The sequence below is a fragment of the Delphinus delphis genome, chromosome 16 (genome assembly GCF_949987515.2).
Source record: "Delphinus delphis chromosome 16, mDelDel1.2, whole genome shotgun sequence".
NCBI classification, from domain to species: domain Eukaryota; kingdom Metazoa; phylum Chordata; class Mammalia; order Artiodactyla; family Delphinidae; genus Delphinus; species Delphinus delphis.
Genome location: NC_082698.1, coordinates 76493490 through 76521432, shown reverse-complemented (window position 1 = coordinate 76521432; position 27943 = coordinate 76493490). Strand labels below are relative to the sequence as shown.

The 27943-nt window shown below is 37.9% G+C and overlaps 1 protein-coding gene across 1 annotated transcript in view; it reads left to right on the top strand.

Annotated features, from left to right (window-relative positions):
* RYR2 (ryanodine receptor 2) overlaps positions 1 to 27943 on the top strand; it is a 714060-nt gene that overhangs the window by 609154 nt on the left and 76963 nt on the right. The window contains exons 75-80 of the mRNA XM_060035003.1: positions 783 to 895; positions 4016 to 4112; positions 5699 to 5802; positions 7338 to 7389; positions 16724 to 16777; positions 26633 to 26732. Of these exons, the coding sequence (XP_059890986.1) occupies positions 783 to 895; positions 4016 to 4112; positions 5699 to 5802; positions 7338 to 7389; positions 16724 to 16777; positions 26633 to 26732 (520 nt within the window). The remainder of the gene's footprint in view (positions 1 to 782; positions 896 to 4015; positions 4113 to 5698; positions 5803 to 7337; positions 7390 to 16723; positions 16778 to 26632; positions 26733 to 27943) is intronic.

Sequence of the window (27943 nt, the reverse complement as noted above, 5' to 3'; positions counted from 1 at the left end):
GTACAGTGTTCAATTGCCTAGAAATTACTAATTAATTTAGAATTCTATGCTGGGATTTTTTTCTCTCTAATACTTACAATTAATCTCTTTTTCTTCTTGAAATTCCAAACACCATTAGCTAAACACATAGCTTGCTTGCATCATTTACTGCAACTTTTGAATTCTCATTTGTCCCTCTCTAACAAAGTAATTATATATTTTAACATTTTTGCAAAATTAAATTCTTTTACTCACTCCTACTAATGTGTTCAAAAAGACTTGTCATCTCTCCATCCTGTTATATTAAGGAACAGTGGACTTTTCATTAGAATTTTCTTTAAGGAACAGTGGACTTTTCGTTAGAATTTTCTTTAACTGCCTCTGTTTATGTTTACTGTTGTAGCTCTTATGATAAAATTAGTGGAAATGGATAAATAAATAAGAATAGGTTCATTGTTTTGCATAGGCAAAAACTATGTTTTGGCACCATAACCGAATTCTGAAAAGGATACAAAATTGTTTTATATAGAATAGTTTTATATTTCTTTGATTTTTAAAGATGACATAGTTTCTAAAGTACACAGTGTTGGGAAAATATTGTATTTTTACTAAGGAAACTATGTAACATTTGAAACTATTTCAAATTTAGCATTGGGTAACTTTGAGGACATGGGTTTTCCCATAATAATTGGGAGGTACTTTTGGGATTGAAATTCTAAAAGTTTTTAGCTAAAAGATGCAGCTGTATTTTTGAGGGCCTTTGGGGGGTTAAATACATATGTCTTTGTGTCATTCTACCTCAGGTCGAGCATCCTCAGAGATCGAAAAAGGCCGTGTGGCACAAACTGCTCTCTAAGCAGAGGAAACGGGCAGTGGTTGCCTGCTTTCGGATGGCTCCTTTGTATAATCTGCCAAGGTCAGAATTTCTTTAACGTTTATAATGGATTCAAGTTATTCTTCCCCTAACAAGTGATAGGAGGCATCTACCTTAACACGAGAACAATAGTCCAAAGAGAAGGATGGACAAGATTTATTGGCTTTTCTGTGTAATTCTTGACTTTGTTTTCCTTTGTCGAGTATTCTCATTGGTCTGTAATGTCGTTATTAAATGACTTTTATTTTTTATTGAAGTATAGTTGTGTTAGTTTCAGGTGTTTCAAGTGATTCAGTTATACATTTATAAAAATCTATTCTTTTTCAGATTCTTTTATAGGTTATTACAAAATATTGAATATAGTTAGTTCCCTGTGCTATACAGTAAGTCTTTGTTGTTTACTTTATATATAGTAGTGTGTGTATGTTAATCCCACACTCCTAATTTATCCCTCCCCACCCTTTACCCTTTGGTAACCATAAGTTTGTTTTCTATTACTTTTAAATACTCAGGAGGATCTGCTCACACATGTGAGGCAGGATAGAGTAATTAGGAACTCAGTCTTGGGGGTCAGACTGCCTTGATTTGAATCCTGACCTCTCAGCTTCTGGATGCATGACCTTGGTCAAGGTTCTTACCTGACTTTGTACCGTAAAATTTGCCTCATAGACTTGTTCAGGTTATTTAATGGGTCGAAGTATACACAGTGCTTAGAACTGAACATAACACAAGCAGTGTTAATTGTTGTTTATTATTTTTGTGATGATTTAGCCTTTGGGGAAAAGAACTGATATGGAACTAACTTATGGGAATAACGTAAACATGTTTGACAGACCCATCAACCTTCTCCTAGAGATACAGGAGATATACTTGTTAAAAGAAAAGTAACCCGTGGCATTGAAGTCTAGCCCAGGGTACCATTTCCACCTTCTTGTGATTCTCCTAAGAAACTGTGCTGTTTCCCACTCTGAGCTTTATACAAGTGGCATCTTCCCCATGTCTGTTAAACAAGGCTCAGCTCAACTGCATCCCTTTTTTGGACCATCTCTGACCAAGCCACGCCCTCTACCTCTTCCAAGTTGAAAATGCTTCCTCCTGTTTGTTTCTAGGAAACTTTTAAATACCTCTAGTTGTGGGCACTTTCCTATAGTATTGGGGCTGTTTGTCTCTCTGATTCAGACTTTGAGATCCTTTAGAGCTATGTTCAATTTCATATCTTCAGTACCTAGAGCACTGACTTTCAGTAAGTGTTTGAATGAATGAATAACGTAAGTTGGGGAGTAAAAAAAAAAAAAAACAAGACAAAAACATAACTCCTCCCTGCCCCCGGCCACTAACAAAGCAAAACAAACAAAACTTTTCGATTTCACTAAGGCCGGTAAATTCCTTGCCATCTCGTCACTCACTAAGTATGAAATGTATTTGAGTTCCTTCTCAAACCACGTGCTGCTTCTGAATTCTCTGGCTCAATTATGGTGTCACAGTTCAGTCAAATAGAACATTGACCTTGAATTCATATTCTTATTTCTTTTCTGGTTCCTCCTATACAGACATTTTCCAAGTTTCATCAAGTTTTTCTTTTCTTTTCTTTTTTTTTTACAACTCTTTTGGATTATAATTGCTTTACAATGTTGTATTAGTTTCTGCTGTGCAACAAAGTGAATCAGCTATACGTATACATATATCCCCATATCTCTTCCCTCTTGCCTCTCCCTCCCACCCTCCCTATCCCACCCCTCTAGGTGGACACAAAGCACCGAGCTGATCTCCATGTGCTACGTGGCTGCTTCCCACTAGCTATCTGTTTTACATTTGGTAGTGTGTATATGTCAGTGCCACTCTCTCACTTCTTCCCAGCTTACCCTTCCCCCTCCCCATGTCCTCAAGTCCATTCTCTACGTCTGCGTCTTTATTCCTGCCCTGACACTAGGTTCATCAGTACCGTTTTTTTAGATTCTATGTATATGTGTTAGCATACGGTGTTCAACTTTTCCTTTGAACCGTTTCACATCACCATCCTTCCCTTCAAGGTCACCTCTTCAACTCCCTTTATTGACTCACATCATGTTGATGACAGCAGATTCCGAGCTAGTTTCTACGATGTCACGGAGTCTGCCGTTCCACTGTCTCGGATGTAACGTATTCAAAATTGTACCCCTTATTCCAGTGGGAATATTCTCAGACCTGGTGCTTTTAGGAAATACACTCAGATTTGCTTGAGAAATAGCCAAGGCTCAACCTGTTGAATCAGAATACCCGAGGGCTTAGCATGTGTACTGTTTAAAGGCTCCACAGGGGATTCTGATGTACCAGTAAGGTTGAGCCGCTCTCGTGCAAGGATTTATGGCGAGTTCTGGCCGTTCCATCTGTGTTGACGGTTCTTCTCCCTGGATTTCAAGGCCCTTCATAAACCTGTCTACCTTTATGTCTCATGATTCCTTAGCCTGCCTTTGATACTGTTAAGCTCAGCGTTCCATCCTTCAATGGCGCCGGCTCATTTTAACACGTCTGGTATTGTCTTATGATGTTCCCTCATTGACATGATTTTCTTAGAGTGGAACCTTAGCCATAAATCTCATCAATTTCACGATGAGTTTAACTTATGGTTTTAGTCTTCACTGGTCTTCTTTAATTCGTAGGCAACCACTTATCATCAGTATTCTAGGATTTAGTCTTTGGATATACACTCCCATAAGGTTCCCTTAATACATTTAGTTTTGTGATCCTCAGGGTCTGTATCTAATGGTAACAGGAGCATTGGATAATTCCATAACATCGTTTATCCAGAGCCACTTCATGTCATAAGAGCTACCATGTAATGAGCATCTATCCAATGTGCTTTACATTCTTTATCTCAGTTTGAGTCTCACAAAACTGACACGTAGATGGGGTTATCCTAGTTTTATAAATGAGAGAAGTGAAAGTCGACAAAGTTGCATAACTTGACCAATGTTACAAAACCTAGAAATAACTAAATCCATGTCAGTGTGTGATCTGAGAAACCTTTCTCTGTCCTCCGTGATATCTTGCTCTCCAGTTGAGAGTGGGAATTTTATTTTTATTTTATTCTTTGAGTGCACAGATAATCCAGTGATAAAGTGCTACTGAATACCTTTTCACTTTAATTAAAAATAACTGTTTGAAATTGTGCTTACCTTTTAGGCATCGGGCTGTCAATCTCTTTCTTCAGGGATATGAAAAATCTTGGATTGAGACGGAAGAACATTACTTTGAAGATAAACTGATAGAAGATTTAGCGGTACATTTTTAATGGGGTTAGAAGATGAAAGAAAGTCTGGGCTTGGTGGGATAACATTGGTGTGAGCCATTTATCTCATAACATTGAAGAGAAAACATCATTGCAGTGTGTGGGCCTTAGGAAACTTTATTCTCGATGGTTATTGCATGCAGTGTTTAGGGAAAAATTCACTATTCTTATTTCAAAGAGATCTCATCAGCATCCAGCAATTCAGAATTTAACTAAACTTTGACTCTATTATTCTTTTAAATTCTTCCTCAAAGCACCTTCAGACACCTCCGAACCAGGATATTACTATAAAAGCTGAACCATAAAGAATTATTCACCAAAACTAGATCGAAGGTTGACAAAAGCCAATGAAAAGTAGCTGGTTGTTAAACATAGACAGGGCAGAGAATGATAGATTGGGTACAGGATGAGCAGGAAGTCATGGTAAATATAGTATAAACGGCAAGTAGAATGTTTCAGTCCAACCATGCTGATAAGGAGGCTTGTGTTACTGAGAGTGCTTCACTCGGGAGCCATTGTCTTAATTTTTTATGAGCTGTGGACCTATTTAAAAATCTGACCAAGGGCCATCTTAGGAAAATTTATAAGCATATAGTCCTGCAGAATTTTGCAGACTAGTCAGAGGCGTTATGATTCCCAAGTTAAAGACCTCTTGTCTAACAGTTTGTTTTGTTTTGTTTAACTCACAACTTATTAGGGAACATAAAGGATAAACTAATCCAGTTCATAAAACCTTAACCCTGATTACCCCCTTATATTTTAAATGAATTTCATTTCTTTTTAAAATCAAAACCTGTTGAATATTAGAATATTCAACCTTGTAGAAATTTACACAGTACCTGCAACATTAAGCCTTAAATCCAAGAAAGAACATATGTAGGTAGAGAGAATCTCAGTCTGAATGGGTAATTCTTATAGAGATATAAAATGCATTAAATCGTTCAACAAATGGGATTAATTAATTCTACAGTCAGTAAAAATGCTTCATAATTCTCCTCATGGTACATGTTCTATCCAATAGAATGAAATTACTTTTTTAAGTTTTAAAAGTAACTGAAAATGAGAAAAAATAATGTGTAAGTGATTCAGACATTAACTCATTCAGCATTCTTTGCCTTTCTCTGTCTATGTAGGCAACAAAAATGTTTCATTTGATAATCAGTTTGCTTTGCTACATGGACATTTTTATACTTGGAGTGATGTAGCATTTTATTGCAATTCTTTGTAAATTGAGCCCTCCCTAAAGCTGAAATCCATGTAGCAGATACACTTTTCAGTTAGTTATGAATCTGCTTATAAGAATGGCATTCAGAATTTTTAAACGATGTAAGTCATCTTTGCCCACAGTGTTTTTTGGTCCCATTATTAAATAGCTTTTTTTTTTTTTAAAGCTGCATACTTCTGCGTCGGTAATATAACACACACACGTGCATACACGTGCAGGTACAATGCATATAACACAGACACACTCACGCACCACAATAGGAAGAGAAAGGCTTTCTTTTTATTTGTTGTTCCTGGGTCTGGGTGAACATTTCACCTAAATGTGAAATTTTATAAATTTGACTTTTGAATAGAAACCTGGAGCAGAACCTCCGGAAGAAGATGAAGGAACTAAGCGGGTTGATCCTCTCCATCAGCTGATACTTCTGTTCAGTCGAACGGCTTTAACGGAGAAATGGTATGGTTGGGAGGATTCACACGAGACGTAGGAAGAACAGATAGAAACCCGTGTCTGAGTGTTCTGTCTGTCACATGTTCCTGTTTCAGTTTCATCTTGTTCTTGGGAGGAGAGAGAAGTGTTCAAAGATAGGACCAGTCTGGCATACACTACGAACCAACGCTCACACAACTTCAGGCTTTAATAGTTACCTACCAAATATTTACCTAGCTCTCATTTTTCTTAACAACATTGTAATTAGCTGGTTGACTTGATTCTGAATCTTCCTGTTGATCACAAACAAGCTTTAGAAAATAAAAGAGCCCAAAGCAAATTTCAGTACCAAAAATGTTTGGAGACCACTGGTGACCCCAAATTTCCTGGGTGGATTCTGTCTCCATTCAGCAGTAAGTCTTAGGAAACTTGAGGAGGTGGGTGCGCCATCCTTTCAGTGGAAGGTTTCTTTGAGATCTATTTTATGGGCATTCTCCATTTTTCTTGGTTCCTACAGTCTTGGTCATATGAATTCACTGAAACCACAAAGGGCAAACCTCTATGGAGTTAAATAAGAAATGCACTCATAAGCCCAGTAATCAAAATGTGCTCAGTATCTGCTCATTACAGGGGCACCGCACAGGCTGATTCTGTAGATGAGCCATGGTGGAGGTTTTAAAACCTTTACCTGCTTCCCTGCCATGGGAGAGAAAGCCTACTTTGCCCCAGGCCTCCCTCATCCTCTGCAGAGAATTTAATTATCAATCCATATCCACCTGAGTCTCACAGAGTTCATCTGACCTCTATGCATGTCGTAATAATGTACATTTCTCCCTCTTAGCTAATGTGATCCATCCTTCTCTCACGATTTCTCTCTCTTTCTCTTATTATTTCCTAACTAACAAAATCATCTCATCCCTAAGCATAGAGCAGCTCCCTGTCTGGCATTGTCAGGTAATGAGGTATTTCTCATAAGTGGATTTTTCTGATGGCTATAAGTTTAAAACTGCTAAAATAACTTCGCAAAACGTCAGGTATTTTTTGATGGAAGCCTTTCTTCAATGAATTAGTGGTTTCCATAATTTTTCAAAAGAGGATAGTAAACAGATTTTAACCTATCTTAATTTTTAAGAATCATTATGACCATCATATTTTTAAACTACGTAGTAGCATAATAATTGGGGAAGTCTTTCCAACAAATGTCAGATATCACGTCTGCTGTCAAAAGCCCTGACATCATGTAAATTTGCTTGGTTCCACTTTTGTAGTTTTAAGAGAATACTAATGTTATTACATTTGTGTGTAAATCAATAGATCATTTATTTTGTGAGACTTGAAGGTCTCTTCCGTAAGGTAGGATGGGGCCACTGTTTAGGAAGTCTAAGATCTTTGCTCTCTGATTCTACAATATTTCTGAATAATCGCTTTGCCTGAGTTTTGTGTTTGTTTCTTTTTAAAAAGACATACTTGTTGAAAGATAAAAGTTATTTTATACAGTGGTGGTGATTTTGCATGTAACTAACCTGCTACTTAAAAACTGATTTTTTTCTTGTTTTTCATAGCAAACTGGAGGAAGATTTTTTATATATGGCTTATGCAGATATTATGGCAAAGGTAAATAAATGTCTTGATTTTAATGGCAAAATATAAGAATCTGTGTGTTTCTAGATTAAAATAAAATATCGTTAAATTTTAGAACCTTACAGGGCATTAATCTCAACTTTCCACTTGTTGCCTGAATATCTCGTCTAACGTTTTTGACAGGTAATCATTGTTTCTTCCTTTAACATTTTATTTATGGAGAGCTCACTAATTTTCCAAAAATTCATTCATTCAACAAATATTCACTCAACATGAAGGTATTGGAGATAATGTGGTGAACCAGAAAGTAACACACACACCCTGCCTTCTTGGAGTTTATCATCTGATGGAGGAGACAAAATTTGAACAAATGATTACAAAAAAACTCTGACAAGTTTAATGGTAGAGAAACAATTAAGAGTAGTGGGAGGGCTACCCTGGTGGCGCAGTGGTTGAGAGTCCGCCTGCTGATGCAGGGGACAGGGGTTCGTGCCCCGGTCCGGGTAGATCCCACGTGCCACGGAGCGGCTGGGCCCGTGAGCCATGGCCGCTGAGCCTGTGCGTCCGGAGCCTGTGCTCCACAATGGGAGAGACCACAACAGTGAGAGGCCCGCGTACTGCAAAAAATAAAAAATAAAAAAATAAGAGTAGTGGGAGTAGTTTATGTAGCGTTAGTCTGAGCTTCAAGAAGTCCCTAACTGTTGAATGATGAATTGACCATGAAAAGATAGTAATAGCTAGTATTTACTGGGTGCTTATTTTGTTTAATCTCATAACCTGAGAATGAATGAGGGGAAGAGGAGTCAGGTTTCGCTGAGGCTTCTGAGTTGGGCAGCTGCGTAGATGGCAGAACCATATTCTAAGGTGGGGATCACCAGAATCATTGCAGGCCTAGAGTGAAGAGGAAAGATGGCAAATTAAATTTTGGACATGTTAGTTAAAAATACCTGTGAGACAGCTAAGTGCAGATGTCTAACATGCAATAAGATAGTCATGTCTGACATTCCACATCTCACAGACGGCTTAAAATTGCAGATTTGGGGGGATTTCCCTGGTGGCACAGTGGCTAAGAATCCGCCTGCCAGTGCAGGGGACATGGGTTTGATCCCTGGTCCAGGAAGATCCCACATGCCACGGAGCATCTAAGCCCATGTGCCACAACTACTGAGCCTGTGCTCTAGCCCTGCGAGCCACAACTGCTGAGCCCACGTGCCGCAACTACTGAAGCCCGCTTGCCTAGAGCCTGAGCTCCACAGAAAGAGAAGCCACCACAATGAGAAGCCCGCGCACCACAACGAAGAGTAGCCCCTGCTCGCCGCAACTAGAGAAAGCCTGCACGCAGCAGCAAAGACCCAACGCAGCCAAAAATAAAATAAATAAAATAAATAAATTTATTTTAAAAATAAAATAAAATTACAGTTTTGGGAATTGTCAGCATTAGAAGGTAATTGAAGCCACAGTAGTAGATGATCTTTCCCAGGCAGAGAAGGAAGCATGAGAAGAACAGGTGGCTAGGACCAAGCCTCTAAAGACATGGATGCTTAAGAGATGGTTAGAAAAAAAGGAGCTTCCCTGCCCCCCCCCCCAAAAAATAGGAGAGAATCTTACGTGTGAGATATATAGTAACTGTTGGAGTGTGTGGTCAACAAAATCTTACTCTGCTGAGGGATTGAACCTTATTCAAGGTAAGGATTGAAAATTCTCCAGGATTTATTACATGGACATCATGTGACCATGGTGAGGACAGTTGCAGAGGGTTGTGAGATGGCGCACTGTGGTCCAAGTGTGTATTGTGGGGAAGTAAGTAAGAGTCTCATGTGTGAGTAGATGTGGCATAGACATCTCTTTACTGAGAAGACTGAGAAGGAAGAGAAAGGTAGAGGGTGATAAATATCTATATAGAATTGTGAGGTTGAAGGGGGATTATTTTTGCCTATTTGCCTTTTTTTTAACTTTTTAAAAATAGATTTGAACATGCTTCTGTTCTGGTGGGAAGGACCCAGAAGAGTAGACAAGGGAATAATTTGTGGAGTGAGGCTTTGAGTAGGTGGGAGCAGGGCAGCAGGACAGCTTACAGAGCATAAGAGAAAAGTCGTGGCTTTCCAGCTTTCTTTTAAACCGTAACCCACGGTCAGAAATGCATTTACCAAGTCTATTTATAGAAACATAAAAACAGATACCTTGAAAGAAAATCATCATGAAATTATACTTGTACTGTGAGCAGTGCAGTCTGATATTTTCTATTCTATTTAAATAAAAGTTGTTTGAGATCATGATTCACTAAATAGATTTCACGTCCAGTTAATGGGTTGAAATCCACAGTTTAAAAAATATGAAAACAACCTAAATATCTGTCGACAGATAAATGGTTAAAGAATATGAATTCTATATATATGCAATGGAAAACTACTCGGCCATGAAAAAGAATGAAATCAGGCCATTTGTAGCAACATGGACGGACCTAGAAATTATCGTACTGAGTGAAGTAAGTCAGAAAGAGAGAAATACCATATGGTATTGCTTACATGTGGAATCTAAAATATGACACAAAGAACTTATCTAGAAAACAAACATGGACAACAGACTCGTGGTTGCCAAGAGGGTGGGAGGGGATGGATTTGGAGGTTGGGATTAGAAGATGCAAACTATTATATGTATGTATACCTGAATCACTTTGCTGTACACCATAAACTAACACAACATTGTAAATCAGCTATACTTCATTAAAATAGATATTAAAAAAACACTAGGTTAAAAGATTAAAGAGGAAGGATATTTCCTTCTGTGGAAATTAGGACTGAGTATTGACTGGAAACTAAAATAGAATTGCCAGGCAGTGTGGAAAGCCTGATCGATGTCGTTTTTTATGAATTTGGACAGTACCAGTCTTCTGGTTGTGTGGCTTTTCTCTAGCAGTTCCCAGAACCAAGCGCAGATTCAGAGAAGGCAGGAAGTTAGATTTGTCAAGGATAAGGATTTTTGCCAGACTGTTGTCGAAGGACAGGGGATCACAGGGGTTTTGTGTATCGCTCTGAGAGTGGCTGAGGCATTGGATCTTGGATTCTAACTAGGATAAATAAGGAAATGAGGAAAGAAGGAGCTGATAAGTAAGGAGATTGTAAAGGAGTCCGTGGACTGTTGTCCTCGCAGTTGAAGAAGCAGTGAGCGAGTGGGCTAAAAAGGGAGAAGCTCCTGTTTTGAGAGTAGGAGATTCCCGATGGTTCAGGTTCTTCCTTGTGACTGGAGCAGAAGCAGCCTCTGCATTTGTCCTGGTTGAATCCTGAAGTTTAATCTCTTTTGATAAGTGATCAAATATTTGATGATGCTTTTTCTCAAGATTCTCCCTTCATAATTAAATAATCTTGTTCCTTTTATTGTTTAATGTGTCCCAGGAATGCTAAGCTTCCATTACTCAGTTCAGTCTTCTCTCAATCATCTAGCAATATGTGCCCCCCAGAAATTACTTGAACACAGTGTGCTGGCTGTGAGTTCACCTGTGTAGTGCACACTGGGACTTGATCCTCGCTTATTCTGCCTTGGAATTCTATATATTTACAATAAATTGTAAGAATTCACTGGTTTTTTGGCAGCCAGATTGCGTTTTTGTCAAGAACTTGCATGTTCACCTAAATTCCATGTCATTTATGAATTTCTTCTGAGGTTTACCTCACATACCTGTATTTTGGCAGTTGATATACTCTTCAGTTAAGTATAAGTCATCGTTTCTCTAATTAGAGTTACACCATTATCCAAGGCCAAAAAAATTTTCTTTAATAAATTTATTTATTTTTGGCTTTGTTGGGTCTTCGTTGCCGCGCACAGGCTTCCTCTCTAGTGGTGAGCGGGGCTACTCTTCGTTGCGGTGCATGGGCTTCTCACTGCGGTGGCTTCTCTTGTGGAGCTCGGGCTCTAGGCATGTGGGCTTCGGTAGTTGTGGCACGCGGGCTCGGTTGTTGTGGCTCGCGGGCTCTAGTGCGCAGGCTCAGTAGTTGTGGCACACGGGCTTAGCTGCTCCACGGAATGTGCGATCTTCCTGGACCAGGGATCAAACCCATGTCCCCTAAACTAGCAGGCAGATTCTTTTTTTTTTTTTTTTTTTTTGCCTACCGTAATCGGGCCTCTCACTGTTGTGACCTCTCCCATTGCGGAACACAGGCTCCGGACACGCAGGCTCAGCGGCCATGGCTCACGGGCCCAGCCGCTCCGTGGCATGTGGGATCTTCCCAGACCGGGCACGAACCCATGTACCCTGCATCTGCAGGCGGACTCTTAACCACTGCGCCACCGGGGAAGTCCCAAGGCCAAAATAGTTCTAAAGTTCATTTCTCTCATCCAGTGTTAAATATTTCTTTCCATTTATGTTAACCACAAACCCGTAAGTGTGCTTTCCCTATGTTTATCTAAGTTGCTAGTTTTGATGATTGATACCAAACGTTTTAGTAAGTAGTTTTTGGAGGCTGCCTTTCTTCACTTTGACAGTCTGCATCCCAGGAGTCTGAAACTTTCTCTTGGTCTTCATGGTTTCTCAAGAGTTTACCAGTGGTCATTTTACATTCACATATGATAATTTTTGCCTTGAATCTTGACACTTGAACTCTGTTCAAGAGACTTATGTCTTCCTTTTCCATTTGCAGGACTTTATGAAGGCAACATTTACATATTAGTTGGTTTTTGTTTTCAGTTTTCATTTTCCATAGGAGCCCAGAATTGGGTTAATCAGAGCTCTGGATTCATGATACACTCTCATCATTGGTCCATTACATTATGGGCTACTTTTATTCAAAGTAGTTACTTAGTAGTTTCTAATAATATAGTAATTGCTCATAAACTCACCACTCACAAGAAAAGCTAAGACCTTGATAATAACCCTACCTGTAATCATACGGTCCTCTCCATTAACCCATACGCTGCCTCCCCACACAAGGAAATCATCCTCCTGTAGCCCATGTTCAGGATAACCTTGCTTTCCTTTTATATAGTATACATTAGTTATATGAATTTATTAATACATATATTACATATATACATGTGTGTTACATATATAATTACATATTTTTGAGATTTTAGTTGTTTTAACTTTTAAAAGGGCAGTATGCTATATGTAATCTTTTGGTACTTACTTGTTTTACTTACTGTTGTTTTCTAAGATTCATTTCTACTCTTGTGTGTGCTGGAGATCATCTGATTTGACTATTACATTCCATTGTGCAACTACACCATAGCTTATCCGTTTACTTTTTTGTTGGTAGCCTTTTGCGTTGAATCTATGTTTTTGCTGACGTGAAAAAAGGGTTTGAAATGCCTATTCTTATTCATGTCCAAAAGTCAAGGGTCATAGGGTATATGAATATTCAACTTAAGGAGAAGATGCCAGACTGTTTTCCAAAGTCATTGCATTAAATCACATTCCTCCCTGCAATGTTTAAGAGAGATTCTGATGATCTGCATCTTCTCCAATATTTGATATTTTATGTTTTATTAATTTTTGTCAACCAGGTGGGTGTAATATAGCATTTCATTGGGGTCTTAATGTTCATTTCTCTTGGCAAGGTAACTTTCATATTTAAAAATCACTCCTCTTCGGTGGTTAAGTCTGAAGCAAACGGCTGATGTAGTTTGTAGCTGTAGTTTTGATGTAGCTGTAGTTCTGCCTTTTCTCTCTATCATTATTATTACCGTTTCTGCTGTAAATCATGTACTTTCTGTTCCTTGTTCGCCTTGCTTTGTGTTTGGCTGTATGTTAAAAAATCATTTTACATCTTTGGGTTTTTTTCTTTTTTTGCGTTACGCAGGCCTCTCACTGTTGTGGCCTCTCCCGTTGCGCAGCACAGGCTCCGGACATGCAGGCCCAGCGGCCATGGCTCACGGGCCCAGCCGCTCCGTGGCATGTGGGATCTTCCTGGACCGGGGCACGAACCCGTGTCCCCTGCATCGGCAGGCGGACTCTCAACCACTGTGCCGCCAGGGAAGCCCACATCTTTGTATTTTTTGAGCCCCACTTTATTTTAACCCTTAGGTTAATTGTTTTCCTGCTTATCTTTCCAACCCCTTCCTTGCATCATATATATCTCCTCTTTTGAGCATCTTAGAGAATTTGCAGTGCATCCACATTGGTTTGCTGTTGCCCCTTCCTTTTGTTCTCATTGTGGTCACTCATGCTTGATTCTCAGAGTATCTCTGTACTCATCATCCCTTCTGGGCTGTCTGAAGCTGTTCTGTTCTAAGGGAATGGTTTTACCAATTTAAATAAGATAACCATGTGGAAGTATCTAGAATGATACTGTCATAAATTAAACACTCAATAATGTTTTCAGTCTTTTGAGTTTCTGGCTAAGGAAGGAAAATGTTTCCTCTTCTTTCTCTTATAACTTACTGAAAGATACACATTAAGTTATACCTAGTGTTTCGTTCTTTGCTGGTTAAAATGATAAAATGCCAAGATCACTTTCTTATGAGATTTCTCTTTTCTATCTCACCCAAAACTTAGTTTTAAATCCATGCTGAAAGTTTCTTTTTGCTTCCTCTGTCTTCTGAGGAGTGACTGCAATCAGAAAGGCAACTGAAGAACGTATGACATAAACTTGTTTTGCAGAATGAAATTTCCAGCGGATAGTGGCAAGGTGAAGTGCCCCAGTTACTGCTTCATGAATTCTCCTTGCCAGTTTTGAGTTTTGATCCAGATATCTGAATGTCTGAAGTATCGTCTGTTTCGGTCTTCTCTAATTTTTTCCTTCTAAATTCTCTATTTCATGCTTCTGCCCCTTTATGTATGGGTTTTATTCACTTTTTTCCTTCCTGGAGTACGATATCACTCTTCCTTGCCTAGAATTGATCCTTTTGATCCAGAAAGTTAAGTCCTGTGTTGCAGGACCATCTAATAGAACCTACTGTTTACTTAGCATTATCATACAAATTGCGTGGATGCAGTTTGCTATTGAAAAACATTGTGTCCTATGCCTGTAAATCCCTCTGTTTCTGGTCAGTACATTAAAAAGTGCTAGACATCCTCTATAGTTTTCTTGTGGTCCCAGCATACCCCATGGCAATCAGGACAAGTTTAAAGTGGTTTATGGGTTTATTGAATTTTGTCAGATAGGTCTCCAAATAGATTCAGGTTTAATAGGTTTTTTTAAAAATCAAAATTTTAACTTCATTAGAAGAGAATCTCACTAAATTTTCGTAGGAAAGTTTTAGAAAACAGTTTAAGGTATTTTGTTTCGAAATAATTCTTTGTAAAAAATATCTTGTCAGAGGCTTCCTAGGTGGTCCAGTGGTTAAGACTGTACTTCCACTGCAGGGGGCACGGGTTTGATCTGTGGTCACGGTACTAAGACTCCACGTGCCACGCGGCCAAAAAAAATGTGTGTGTGTGTGTATATATGTGTGTGTGTGTGTGTGTGTGTGTGTGTGTGTGTGTGTGTGTCAGCTAGAGCTCTTAATTCCTTTACATAAAAGCAAACATATCATATGAATTTTATAGTTTGAAAGCATATCATTATAACTCAAAATGCCAACTTTTCTAAATGTATTCTTCAACTCAAACCTTGTTCCCAGTATTTCTGAACGTAATGAAATTTGTATAGGAGATGATGTGTTTCAGAAAATGTGTAACTTTATATTCTTAAGAGACATTTTGTATTGGTATTCTAATTTGATTAGATAGTTATCATGCTTGTTACTTGATAAAATCCCTATGTTTCACTCCTAATTTATAATGCATGTGAAGGAAGCATTATGTAGGTAATCTAAAAGGAGCAGCTCAGCCAGAATTCCTCTGCATTCAACATTATACATACAATATTTATGGAGGGTTACAGATTTGCCTTCCAGATATGTTTTGCTAAACTTCTCATGTGTATTTATTTTCAAAATCCTGGTTAACTGTTGACACGGGAGTCAAGGTGACATTAACATATAGTCAAAAAGTTCCTGCACTCTGAATGAATAATTAACATCTTGGATTTTGTGGTGAAACATACTATTTAGCAACTTTTCCATGTAGTGAAATTGTCACAGGTCTGTGTCCCCTTATTTTCTCCTTTGCAAACCATGTCCACATTCTCATGAAATGGAGAGGGCGATGCTCAGTACATGTTTGTTGAATGAATGAAAGAACGTAACAAACCTTTTAGCATTTATCACTGAGTCTGATAGAAGGATCACATTTTGTACCCTGTCCCATTTCTACTTCACGTATGTACTCAAAGTACTGTGAATCATTGAGTTAAAAGTATTTTTCTGATTTGTAAGTTATATTTAACCACTTCTTCCATGAGCTTCATGGATACACTGAGTGTTTACCAACCATAAAAAAAATCCTTAGAAGGGTTGCAGTAATCTAACTTAGAAGAGCGTTAGGTTCTTCCTAGCACAGGTATTGGCTGATGACCTGCTTCCTTTGGTCAACACGGTACTCCTAGTACCAAACCATGATAATAATAGCAGTTGAGATTTATTAAAAGCTTATTGTTTTTCAGGTATTTGTTCCTAAGTGGCAAAAAATTTCCATATATTAATTCATGTGATTCTCTCAGGAACATGGTTACTTTTTTTATTATTTCCACTTTAAATATGAGGAAGCGGAGACCAGAGAGGGAAAGGAACTTGCCCTAGACTAAACAGCTCATAAATGGCAGCATCAGGATTTGAACCAGGCACTCTGTATCCTCAGGCCATGTTCCTAACCACCAAACAGCTCTGCTTCCTTAGCAAGCAAAATTTTCAGCTGTGGAAATTAGATAAGAATACATGCACAGCTCCTTTACCATTTCTGGGAAAATAACTCAAAATAATGAAATTGCCTGTTTTATTATTTTTCTGTGAAAGAATAATCTTGGTAGCAGTTGGAATCTTACTTTCCTCCTTTGGACCAAATACAATAAAAAATGAACTTAACAACAATAAGAAAAAGATGACAAGATTCACTTTAAGTAATGGGCACTGCTTTCTTTTAATTTTAGTTCATAGTTATTAAATGTATCTGTATTAACACATTGTAATGGAAGCACAAAAAAGGAGAAAACAGTGATCCTTGTTTTTAGGGCTTGTAACTTGATTTGCACAAGGAAAATGCATGAATAAGTAGTATGTGTAGTGTGGTACAGACCTCATAAATATCTCCATGGTATATATAAAATTGGTAATTTAGTATTTTAATTTTGTATATGCACAGTATAATTTTATTTTAGGCCACAGATTCATTGATCATGTCATCTAAGCTTATTATATATAATGTACATATTTAAACAATATTGATGATAAACTAACACAAATGATTCAGTATTCTGTGCTAAATTCTTTTATATTTTCTGCCTCAACATATTCTTATCCTGTTGACCTTTTCAAAACATTTTTTTACATGTATCAGAGTTGTCATGACGAGGAAGACGATGATGGGGAAGAGGAAGTGAAGAGTTTTGAAGTAAGATGAATCTTTCTGTATTTGTTGTCTACGTTGAAACATTGTTTCATAGCTTATAACTGACATTTATGTTTCTTGCTTCATGGCTTATTGCAGCTTATTGTGTCAAGGAACTGCATGTCAGAAGCTGGATGGACAAATTTGAGTCCTAACATTTGCTGAAGTTAAGACCAAGGAACATAGACTAGTTAAAGAATCAAATAAAACCCATATGTTCAGAATGAGTGTTCCTGAGAGCCCTCAGAGATGAGGTTGCTTTAAATTGTTCTCATCTCAGTGAATGATGTGATCTGAAATTTCCGACAGACGTGGCAGAAAAATGTTTATGGAAGAGCAACATGACATCAAGTTTCTCATTAAACCCTTGGTTTGATTTTTTTTTTTTTTCTAAATCGAAGAAGTCTTAAAGATTTAGCCTCTTTTGACTTCTGCCCAATTAGGTCACTCATTCCCTGTACATATGTAGGTGGTGGCACACAGTGCAGTTTGCTTGCATGAGGCAGGATTGCATATATTCCTAGGGCTATGTTCTATTTTATGATTATTTCCTCAAACCTTCTCAGATCTTACATTTCCGTATAATTCGAAATGCTGCTCAATATTCATTAGCCAAAGGGAAAGTCAATATTATTTTCCCCCTTTGCTTAGGCTGCACTTTTGCTTTTTATAAGAAAGACCAGCTGTTGCTAACTACCCTCTCCTTATTTATTGGTTCTTTTTTTTTTTGGAATTTTCAAAAAGAAATTAAATGGAAGGAAATGGATTAGACTTTTTTTTTTTTTTTTTTTTTGCTGCTATTAATTTACATGTCTGCTTTGAGCTAGAAGTCTGGAAATATATTAGTAGTCAGCTGTTAAGTCTTTAATTAAAGTGGACCCACAAAAAAGTGGTAGGTGAGGAGTAGATATTGAGTAGTGCCCCTTTCAGGAATAATTGGATGTGAGCATCTCTGCAGCATTGCATTGAAGTCATTGTGTAAAAAAATACCAAATCAAACTAATTTGGGAATGACCCATGACTATTGCTGGCTGAGAAAAATGCCTTAAGGTTAATTTCCTGGATGACACTATAATCTTTTCTAATGTATGTGTATTTCTAGTCTCAACTCCATCTTCATTGATGAGAAACTGAGCTAAATTAGAATGAGCTGTGCGCAGCAGATAATACTATTTTTCTGACGTGCACACCATTTGTGGTCTGTCGGTTGTCTTCCGAGCAATTGTTTATTGCTATTTTGCTTCTTGTCTTCATCCTTCCTTAAGGTCACAGGATCCCAACGCAGCAAGGTAAAACTATATATATATGTGTATTTGTCTGGGTCTGAGTTTCAGTTTCTTGTGACATTTACCTTTGTTAGACCCAACATCTTGGATTCTTTTTTGTAAAAAAGAAAAAAAAAAAAGTCTTGCAATCTTTCTACCAAGTTTGTAGCTCCAATGCAGTTTGTCTCTTCAGTATCCCTTCCTTGACCTAGGTTTATTCTTCTTGCAATTTAAATGACTCCTAATTTGAAATTTTATCCTCTGTGTTGACTTTGAGCTGTGTACTATGCTGAGATGAAAGAGTCCACCCTTTCGGTGATTAAATTTTAGCTGGTGACTTTTCAGTGCAACGTTTCATGCCTCATCTCTCTTGAGGGTTTTTATACCAGTCTTATTACTAGAAAAGAGATACGATATATGGCATTGCTGGTGGGATTGGAAATAATCTTCTTTTCCGTTGTGCTAGTAATTGGAGAGGATATTCCATGATTTCAGTGTTAATTTAGCATTTCCTTATAGTGAAGAACTAGATGACTCTTTCTGTCTCTGAGTATTCTGAAGAGCTAAGCACCTGGAAAATTTGCTAAGAGAAAACATTTTGGTCTAGAATCACAAAAATTTTCCTTTCATATGAACCCTGTTAAGCTTACATTTTATTTTCATGAGACTATTTAGTTGGAAAATCGATCATAAACATCCCAGGAAAAAAATACCTATAATGACTTTATTTAAAGAAAAGAGGAAGCTTTTCTGTTTTTAAGTGTAAAGTGTTCTTTTTTGCCTTCTACTTTAAAAAGTGAAATATTTTCTGTTAAGATGAATTTAGAATGTCATAAAAAATCTACTTAGAAGGAACAAATTATAATGTTTTTACCTCACTATTATATTTGGAGGACTATATTGTTCTCATATCATTTTAAAATTTGAGTTCATGCAGATGTGATCAGGTTTAGCTCTAACCAGATGGATATAATTTAATGGCATATAATAGGCATAACAGTTAATTATAGATTATGGGTTTAAATCAGTAGTTATAATGGGCGTGATCCTAATTTGCTGGATTTTTATAGTTTTATCACTAATGATCTCAGATAGAATTCCTGTGACTTGTTGAGGGTTGAAAGCATAAAGGGACTTCCTAACATCCACCAAGATTTGATTTCACGGATAGCACTGAAATTCATTCCCAAGAATATTGATTTAGACGGAGACATTAGAAAGGTTCCCTATTCAGAAAAGAAGTCTGGGAGTAACTACTAGTGGAATCTTAGCCTGTACAGTGTAGGATTCAGGTCATACTGAGAACAAGAAATCGGGAGACGTACGGCGCCCCGCCTGGGAGAATGGGCTACATGCCTTGGATTTAGGATGGTGGGAGAGAAGTTCACCTAATGGTGAAACCTGGTAATTAATCCCCCCAAAAAGGAGGTAGAGACCGGCTGGTGTGACTGTCCCAGAAAGAGACAGGATTTTAGAGTTGCCAGTGGTGCCACACACTCGTACGCATAACAAAATAGAAGAGATTTGGGACTTTTCACTTCTTAGCCAGTGTTTGACTGACTCACCGTGTGATTTCTATACTATAACTCATCACTTATGCCTAATCTGTGGAATAGTCCATTTGCAAAATACACACTCTGTGAGTAAACAATATGAACTCTGCCCAAGCCGAAGAATGAGGCTGTGTTTTTAGAGCTGACAGAGAACCAATCACCTGCAGAGAGGGTTTTGTCTGAGGTTGGCCCTGTGATGACAGCAACACCACTGAAAAATTGGACTAGACAACTGGATTATTGCTTTCTCTTTATAAATTTAGTAATGGACCAGACTTTTTACATTGAGATGTCTGGTTGTTTAACGTTATTTAGTATAGTCTAAATAGTGGAATTTTTCATCTAAGTTATAATGAATTTGAAAGGTCGCTTGGCAGTTTCAATAATTCTTAAAACAAATTATGTTAAATAAAGTTTGGAATAACATAGTGCGCTGATTGAATTTTATCCCTATAACTGGCTGATTATTAATATTTGCTGTACTTTCCACTTAAATTATCTATAAGAATATTGAGAAGAAGAAAGAAGTAGATATAAAAAGGTAGCATTATAAAGAAAATTTCCATGAGGAGTAACATAAATAAAGCTCAAAAAACATGGAAAACAGGGAGTGGAGGCTAAAATGCCTAGTCTTTACCAGCTCTTCTTCCATCACGTGTATGTTTTACTGACATGATCGTGTTAAAACTTGCCTGATTTAAGTTGATAATTTAATTCCCAGCTTCATCTATTTATATGTATATTTACCTACAACTACTTATTTGTAAATTTAATTGCATATTTAGTAATTATATATAACTCTTTTTAGACTTGAGACTACTTCAATATTAAAACTATGAAAACGGACAGTTAAATATTATAAAGAGGCCAATATTAATTGAAAGGGAAGAAACATTTTAGCAGTTACCCAAAATGTTAATTACTACAGTGGATTACTTTATTCGGCTTTGAGCTTTTCATAAGCCAAAACAAATAATAACAGAGTAATATTTCAAGTTGAATGACTTTTCTGAGCACGATCTCACGTAGAACAAGAAAGAGCTTTGGTACCACAGTAGACCACATTTTAAAATGATGATTTTGCAAGACATACAGCAACATTCTTCTGATGGTTGCTTCTCCTACTGCCATTCTTCCAAATCTGAGGGTGCAACGTTCAATGATAATATTCCACACAAAAGCTTTCATTGAATTAAGTACTTTAATATAGATTTACTACTTATGGAAAAACCTAAATTAATGACGGTGAAGCTTAAGTAAATCTAGAGGAATGGACCGTTAACTCGCCTTCTAGACCATCTTTCTCAACTATTAAGCAAGTTGCATCATCCTTTGGCAAATGCCCAGTTTCTACTTCACAGATGAATTCTCTGGTGAGTCCCTGAGGTGCTATCATTCTGTCCTACTGATTAAAGAGAACTTCTTGTGTCTTAAATGCCAAATATGCCTGTGAAAGAGTTGATATTTTGTCATAAAAATTTAGGAGACTAACCTATGACATCATACCCACTAAGTACTCAGGCCAATACCCAGCTCATATTCCAAAGTATGTACCATGAGGTGTGAAAGAATTCATTTAGGTCTAAAATGTCTTAAAAGACTGATGTTACATAGCTCTACACACTGATAAAAGCACTTTTGTCTGGCCCCTCCAATAATCTAAATTTTTTTTTTTTTTGCGGTACGCGGGCCTCTCACTGCTGTGGCCTCTCCCGTTGCGGAGCACAGGCTCCGGACGCGCAGGCTCAGCGGCCGTGGCTCACAGGCCCAGCCGCTCCGCGGCCTGTGGGATCTTCCCGGACCGGGGCACGAACCCGTGTCCCCTGCATCGGCAGGCGGACTCTCAACCACTGCACCACCAGGGAAGCCCCCAATGATCTAAATTTGAATATATTCAATTTGTTGTAATTCTACAAGAATGAATTGGCTATAAGATGTTCCCTCTCCGATAGCTACATAATTTGATCTTTGAATGGGCTTATTTACTTGTGTTCATAGGAACACACCAATTTAGATTAGCAGGGCTTCCTGAATCTTACCAAAGAGAACGATTAAATATGAAAAAATTGAAGATAAAGCTACGGATATAAAACATTGAAACAATTATCTCTTTTATCAAGAAAATTTACACTTCTTTAGTTTCTACTGTGGAAGCTCTATGGTGTCAAAATATGGACCCTAGAGTGTTGAGTTGCTTGTCATACTGTTGAATCATAGAGGGGAGAGGGGGAAGGAATTTTCATGGCCAGTGTTCTCCAATACTCATGCTTATTGCTGCAATCTGCCAACTGCATTTTTATATACTGAAATTGTTGATCTGCAGTAATACCCTCCTGTCTTAGCCCACGTTCCCTAGAAAACAGAGCAAAGAGGTTATTTGCTAACACTCTACTGGGGTTGGAGGTGTTAAAATCTCAGGGGAGTAAGAGTGAGGGAGAACGAGAACTGATACAGGGAAGCAGAGAGAATGCAGTAATGCATTCTTGAGCTGACCAGCTAACCACAACTAACCAGCCATACAGCTAGTTGCTAGATTGTGTTGGATGCCCCTGGAGAGGCTATATGCATCCTGGAACAGCACCTCCTGGGGAGCAACGAGGAACACTTTATCTGCTGGTTTCCTCCCACCTCCTATCTCTTATTGGTTACAGGGTGTTAATTTCTTCATACTTCCTGCTGATATTAACCAGCTCTTCCAGGTGACCCCTGGGGAAGCCAGAGCCAGCTTGGGTCCAGCCTGCCGAGTGTCCAGGCACTGCAGTCTCTCCATTTGCATCAGCGTGTGGTTTCCTTAGACAGTGGTAGTGGTGATAAGAGCCAGCTTTCGTAAGCACAGTAATGGTGCAAAAGCCATTTCTGGGGCCACTGTACTTAAGAAGCAAGGCAAGTCGCTAAGACTTGGAGAGAAGGGGGTTCAGTGTGGGCTGGAGTACTGGTCCTGATACGAGGAAAATTCCCCAAAGCACAGACCTCTGTATTGTGTATGGTAATTTATGCATATGAATGTGTAGACCTAGATAGCATGTGAGTATGTAGACAACACATATTTAAACATATAATGGTGCACAGTAATTTGACTGCATGTGCTATTGTTTGTAAAAATAATCCCAGCGGAGATTGACATATACACACTGCTATATTTAAAATAGATAACCAACAAGGACATACTGTATACACAGGGAGCTCTGCTCAATAATCTGTAATAACCTAAATGGGAAAAGAATTTGTAAAAGAATAGATACATGTATGTGTATAACTGAATCTCTTAGCTGTACACCTAAAACCAACACAACATTGTTAATCAACTATACTCCAACATAAAATAAAAATTAAAAAAAATAATCCCAGTTGAAGCTTATGCTTGGCCACATTATTTACAGAAAATGGGATCCAGCAGAGTCAGTAAGAGCACAGACACTCAAATAGACCAGCTGTGTTCGCATCCCAGCTCCACCATATGGCTGTATGATCTTAAGCCTCAATTCTCCTAGCTATAAAATGGGACTAATTAAGGTCTCTATTGCATAGGATTGTGATGAGGATTAAATTAGTTAATATATATAATCCACTCAGAACATTGCCTGTCACATAACAAACTCTGTAAGTATTTGCTATTATCATTACATTTAATCGATTTCACTTCCTTACTGAAATCAAGTCAGAGAAGCCCAATGAGAGGAAATCTTTTATCATAATGAGCACAGAACCTCCCAAGGCAGGACACCTGAGTTCTCATCTGGGTGCTAACCAGGTGACCTTCAGCAGGTCACATTTAATTACCCTGTACCTCAGCCTTTTCATCTTTGAACTGAAAGCTTTGAACTGGATGTTCTCAGGGGGTAATATCCACCTTTCAACCTGTCTGATTTGCTGTTTTTGAGTAAGTTCATTTTTCAGGGCAATTTCATAACTCTTCTAAGTGCATAAGTACCGATCAGAAGCTTGCAAATGTTCGTTACTTCTGATCTTTTGTGAAGCGGTGAAAAAGAAAATAAACTCCATGCTTTTTTAGTATAGGAATGTCACAATGAAAATGATTTGTAGAAAATAATGTCTAGCTTCTGCCCATGTATCTCTACCTTTTCCTCATTTGGTATTTAAAATATCACACAATCATACATAATACAGTTAGATGAAGAAAAAAAAGTGTTGAGGGATGAAAAGCATTTAGGGACACAAAGCAGAGCCTTCCAAGAATGTGATTAATCCAGAAACCCGTGCCACAGAGTCTTGCTAATTTGCTGCAGGTTGCCAGTACTAGTGATTCCGAGGTTTCTAGGAGTCTACATAAAATCGTATACATGTAAAAGTTTCCTATATCAATAGAATACTGAGACAGTCTTCCTGTTTGGGAGAAACAACAATTCCTGAAGGATTTTTCCCTTTGTAACCTTGGAATAATTTAAAGACTAAACTACAGGTTGAAGGTATAGTGTTATATTTAAGAACCTTCAGCAATTCAAGCGGAATTTGGAGTGCGGCAGGGCGAGGAACGCTGCTTTTAAAAAGGTCCTTTAAAAAGTACTTTCAAGGTGCTGTTTCCCTGAATAAGATACTTTTAAAAAGATCTGTCTCCAATTTGCTTAGAAAAGCTAATCTGCAGTATATTTGAAATGAAAGAATTTTTTTCTTTCCACATAATCCATCATTTTATTGCCTGAAAACTTTCTAGTTTCACCTTTAAAGTTTTACTTTTTTATGTCGTGATAAACTTTCCAAGGAAAGATTAAATTATATACCCAGAAGCAGTTTTCAAAGGGGACAAGAAAGTACAAAAAGAAATAACATTAAAGATGTTCTGAAGAGAGGGCTTCCAACAAAGAAATTCAAAAGAGTGGTCAACCTGATCCCTCTTTATGAAATACGATTTTCCTGCCTCTAGATCAGAGTGTGTTTTTTTGCTCACTATTTTTTCTTCAAATGTTTCATATCATCTCCCCCAAAACATTATTATTGAAATTTAGATGTTACATAAGGAAAATTAGCGTGATCTTTGCTCAGGGAGTTTACTTTGTAAAGAAGGCAATTTGATATCCTGTGTTTCTTGGTCCTCCTGAGGTCTGTCCATCATGAGTGATTTCAGTTACTGAAGAGGATACTGGGACCTTGGAATCTATCGTGCAGGTTGTTCTGTCAGATCTTTGCGCTGGTCTCCCTACTTTTGGAGCACAAATGGCGAAGGGTTTCTGTATTTGTTTTTCCTCAAGAATATATGGCATGCTGCCATCTTCCATCTTCTTTGGATTTCCTGATGACTATCTTTATATGTTGTATTGCGTCAATAGAAGAATCATTCTTTCTAACTCCTTTGCCTCTTTAGTTGATGAAAATAATAGCACAGTTCCTTAAGACAGTAATTTCTTATCAGTTTTACTGGACAGCTCTTTCACGAAGGGAGTTGGTTAAGCTAGGAAGTAAAAGTTCCAGAAATAGCTCTGGCAACGGGAGGAAAGTCAAAGATTGTTGGGTCTAAAAGGAAGAATCAAATGTTGCTCCCTAATTTTAAACAGCACCTGAAGAGCAGACGAAAGGGTCTTCTTTCAGTTTTCCTGAAACTCTGTTGTAATGACAATATAGTTTTGTGTGTCTGTGTGGTTTTGTTTTCGTTCTGTTTTTGACTTCACAGGAAGAGGTTTAAACATGAAGGCAAACCTTTTAGATGTTAGCATGGCTACGTATAAAGCAAAGCTGCCTTTTTTTTTTTTTTCTTTTTTCTGCTTCCATTTAGGCCTATCACATAATTTAAGAAAAAATAAAAATTTAACCACAGGAGCTCTAACTATAGTGTGAAAAAAAACCCTGATCAATTTTGTTTTCGCAGCACGATATTATCAAAGATTTAAGAGACAAATTTGCCAGCCTCGGCGAGAACTCTCTGGTAACAGCATAAATGTCTGTGTTGGTTGCTTTTGATTTAAAGGTTTCTTTTTTCATTTGTTTGAGCCCATTTCTTTTACCCCCTCCTTTTAGTTTATGTTCTTTTTCATATTCTGTAACTAGCAAGCCTTCATTTTTTAAACCTCTTCCATCTTCCAGTGTCTATTTTCCGTACTTTGGATGGAAAGTTTATGGCAGCAAAGCTGTCACTCTGGCTACCTCTGCTGCAGCTCTTCCTGCTCTTAGGTCATATATGTTTTGGCCGTTGTGTTTATGGACATGATACTAATTGACTGTTTCATGTCCCATTGACTAAGCTTCTCTACCACGCCATTTGATGGACGCGCTGTCATAGTGCTCTATGCAACTTTCATTCTGCAACTTATACTGCTTGGTTCCGTCTCAATTCTCCAGCGAACTGGATAGCTCAAGTGAATGATCCTACCAGTCTTGAACTTGCTGTGCCTTTATATTTTATTTTGATTTCCTTCTGTATGTGTTCAGTGGTAGTTTAAGTGGAAAAGAACAAACTCTAGCCATTGCTCTAGCAGTACCGTGCAGTATCGTTTATTACCACCAGAGAATACAAAATATAAAGGCACATTGCTTCTTTTATTCTTTGGGAGGGGACTGGGGAGACCTGTTATCGTCTGTCCACTACTCAGTTGAAGCCTACCTTTTTATCCATATCAGCTTTCAATTTTGCTTAAACTCCAACACGTCCTCAGTTAATGTTTTTCTGTCATTCAGTGATGACTTACAACTCGAGCCATTTGCTGAGCAGTATCAAGTTATGACCATGACTTGGGAGATGATTAAACACGTGACAAACTGATGCACGAATGTATCATTCAGAAAGTGCAAGTTTCAGTGATGAAGTGTACAGTACTTCAAAAGTATGATACAGGCTTTGGACTAATCCAGTCATGACAATTGAGAAAATTCATCCTGATAAATCAGTACCAAAAGTCTATCACAAAAATATAAAGGGAAAAACCAAGAGTTGACTATGTTAACATCTGTTGGATAGCATTGTTGGTGTTGAAATGGTCCATAAGGTTGTCATAGAGCCCATACATGAAGAGATGACTGAAAATGTGGTTTATAGAAAGCTGCTCTGCTTAGTGATAGCTGCAACATAAATGGTTGGGATTTGTGTTCAGGAAAAAGAAATGGAAAAGCAAAAGCTTCTGTACCAACAAGCCAGGCTCCACGACCGCGGTGCAGCTGAGATGGTGCTGCAGACCATCAGTGCCAGCAAAGGTGAGGCTCCTGGCTCTACCTCGGAAGGGCCGATTCTGAAGATTTCCCCTTTACTCCTAGGAGCGCCCTTACGTAAAGTCTACCGATTTATTTAGTCCCTGAATTTCTTGTTCATGACTAGGTCAGGTGACTTGACAAATGCCACCTCTCTTACAAAGTTCAATGTTGATTTTTCTTTTTTAATCAGAATCTTACTAAAAGATTTTTTATTTCTGTTCGTTAAGTTTTGGAAATTATATTGGGACACAACTCTACCAAACTGATTATGTGAATCAGAGGTGGGCAAATGTTTTCTGATAGAGGCCAGATAGTAAACATGTTCGGCTTTGTGAGCCATTGGGGCCTCTGTGGCATCTCTTCAACTCCGCCAGAGTGGCATGAAAGTAGCTAGAGACAACACGTGAATAAATGGTGTGGCCATGTTCCAATAAAACTTTATTTACGAAAACAGGTGCCAAGCTGGACTCGGCCCTCGGGGCCCTTGATATAAATGTTTAGATTTTTTAAGTGAGTCATTTTTAGTAATTCAAGTACTGTTGCATTTTTCAGTAGCCAGCCAGTGCAAGCTGATTTTTCTTACATTGGTAATACCTTCTTTGTGAAAACTAGTTACTGTAATTTTAATGGAATGAAAAAGTAATGGTGGTTATTAAGCACCCCTCTCCAAATATAGGGATTATTTCATTTCTAAGATAAGTGGAGGCGACTAATGTAAAAATAAAACATAATATGCTAAATTATAGACAACTGGTTGGATTTGAAATTTTGTTATTATTATTCAAATAACTTAAAATTGTGACTAGTCACCCTAATAAAGCAAGGCTATAAACGTATTAAGATAAAAGTGATGAAATGGAGATTTTAAAAGTTGTTCAACCATACTGTTCTTGAGGGAGGAGGGAGAATATTTTAAGTAGCTCATATTCATTTCAGTATTATTTTAATACACATGATTTGTTTTGAATTTTAATAATTTTAGGTGTCAGTATTTCAAAAGCAATTGTTTCTTCCTGTTCGTTTTCTCTGTGTTCTCATATAGTTTCAATCATAGACATATCACACAGAACTTAGTAAAAACATTGATGGCAAAATATGCGTTATGACTCTTAATTTTTTTGTTGTTGTTGTTATATGAGTCAGTCTGTCCCTCTCCACCATGACATAGGTTTGTAGGAGGTGAATAATGACTTCAAAAATGCACATTTTGAGAT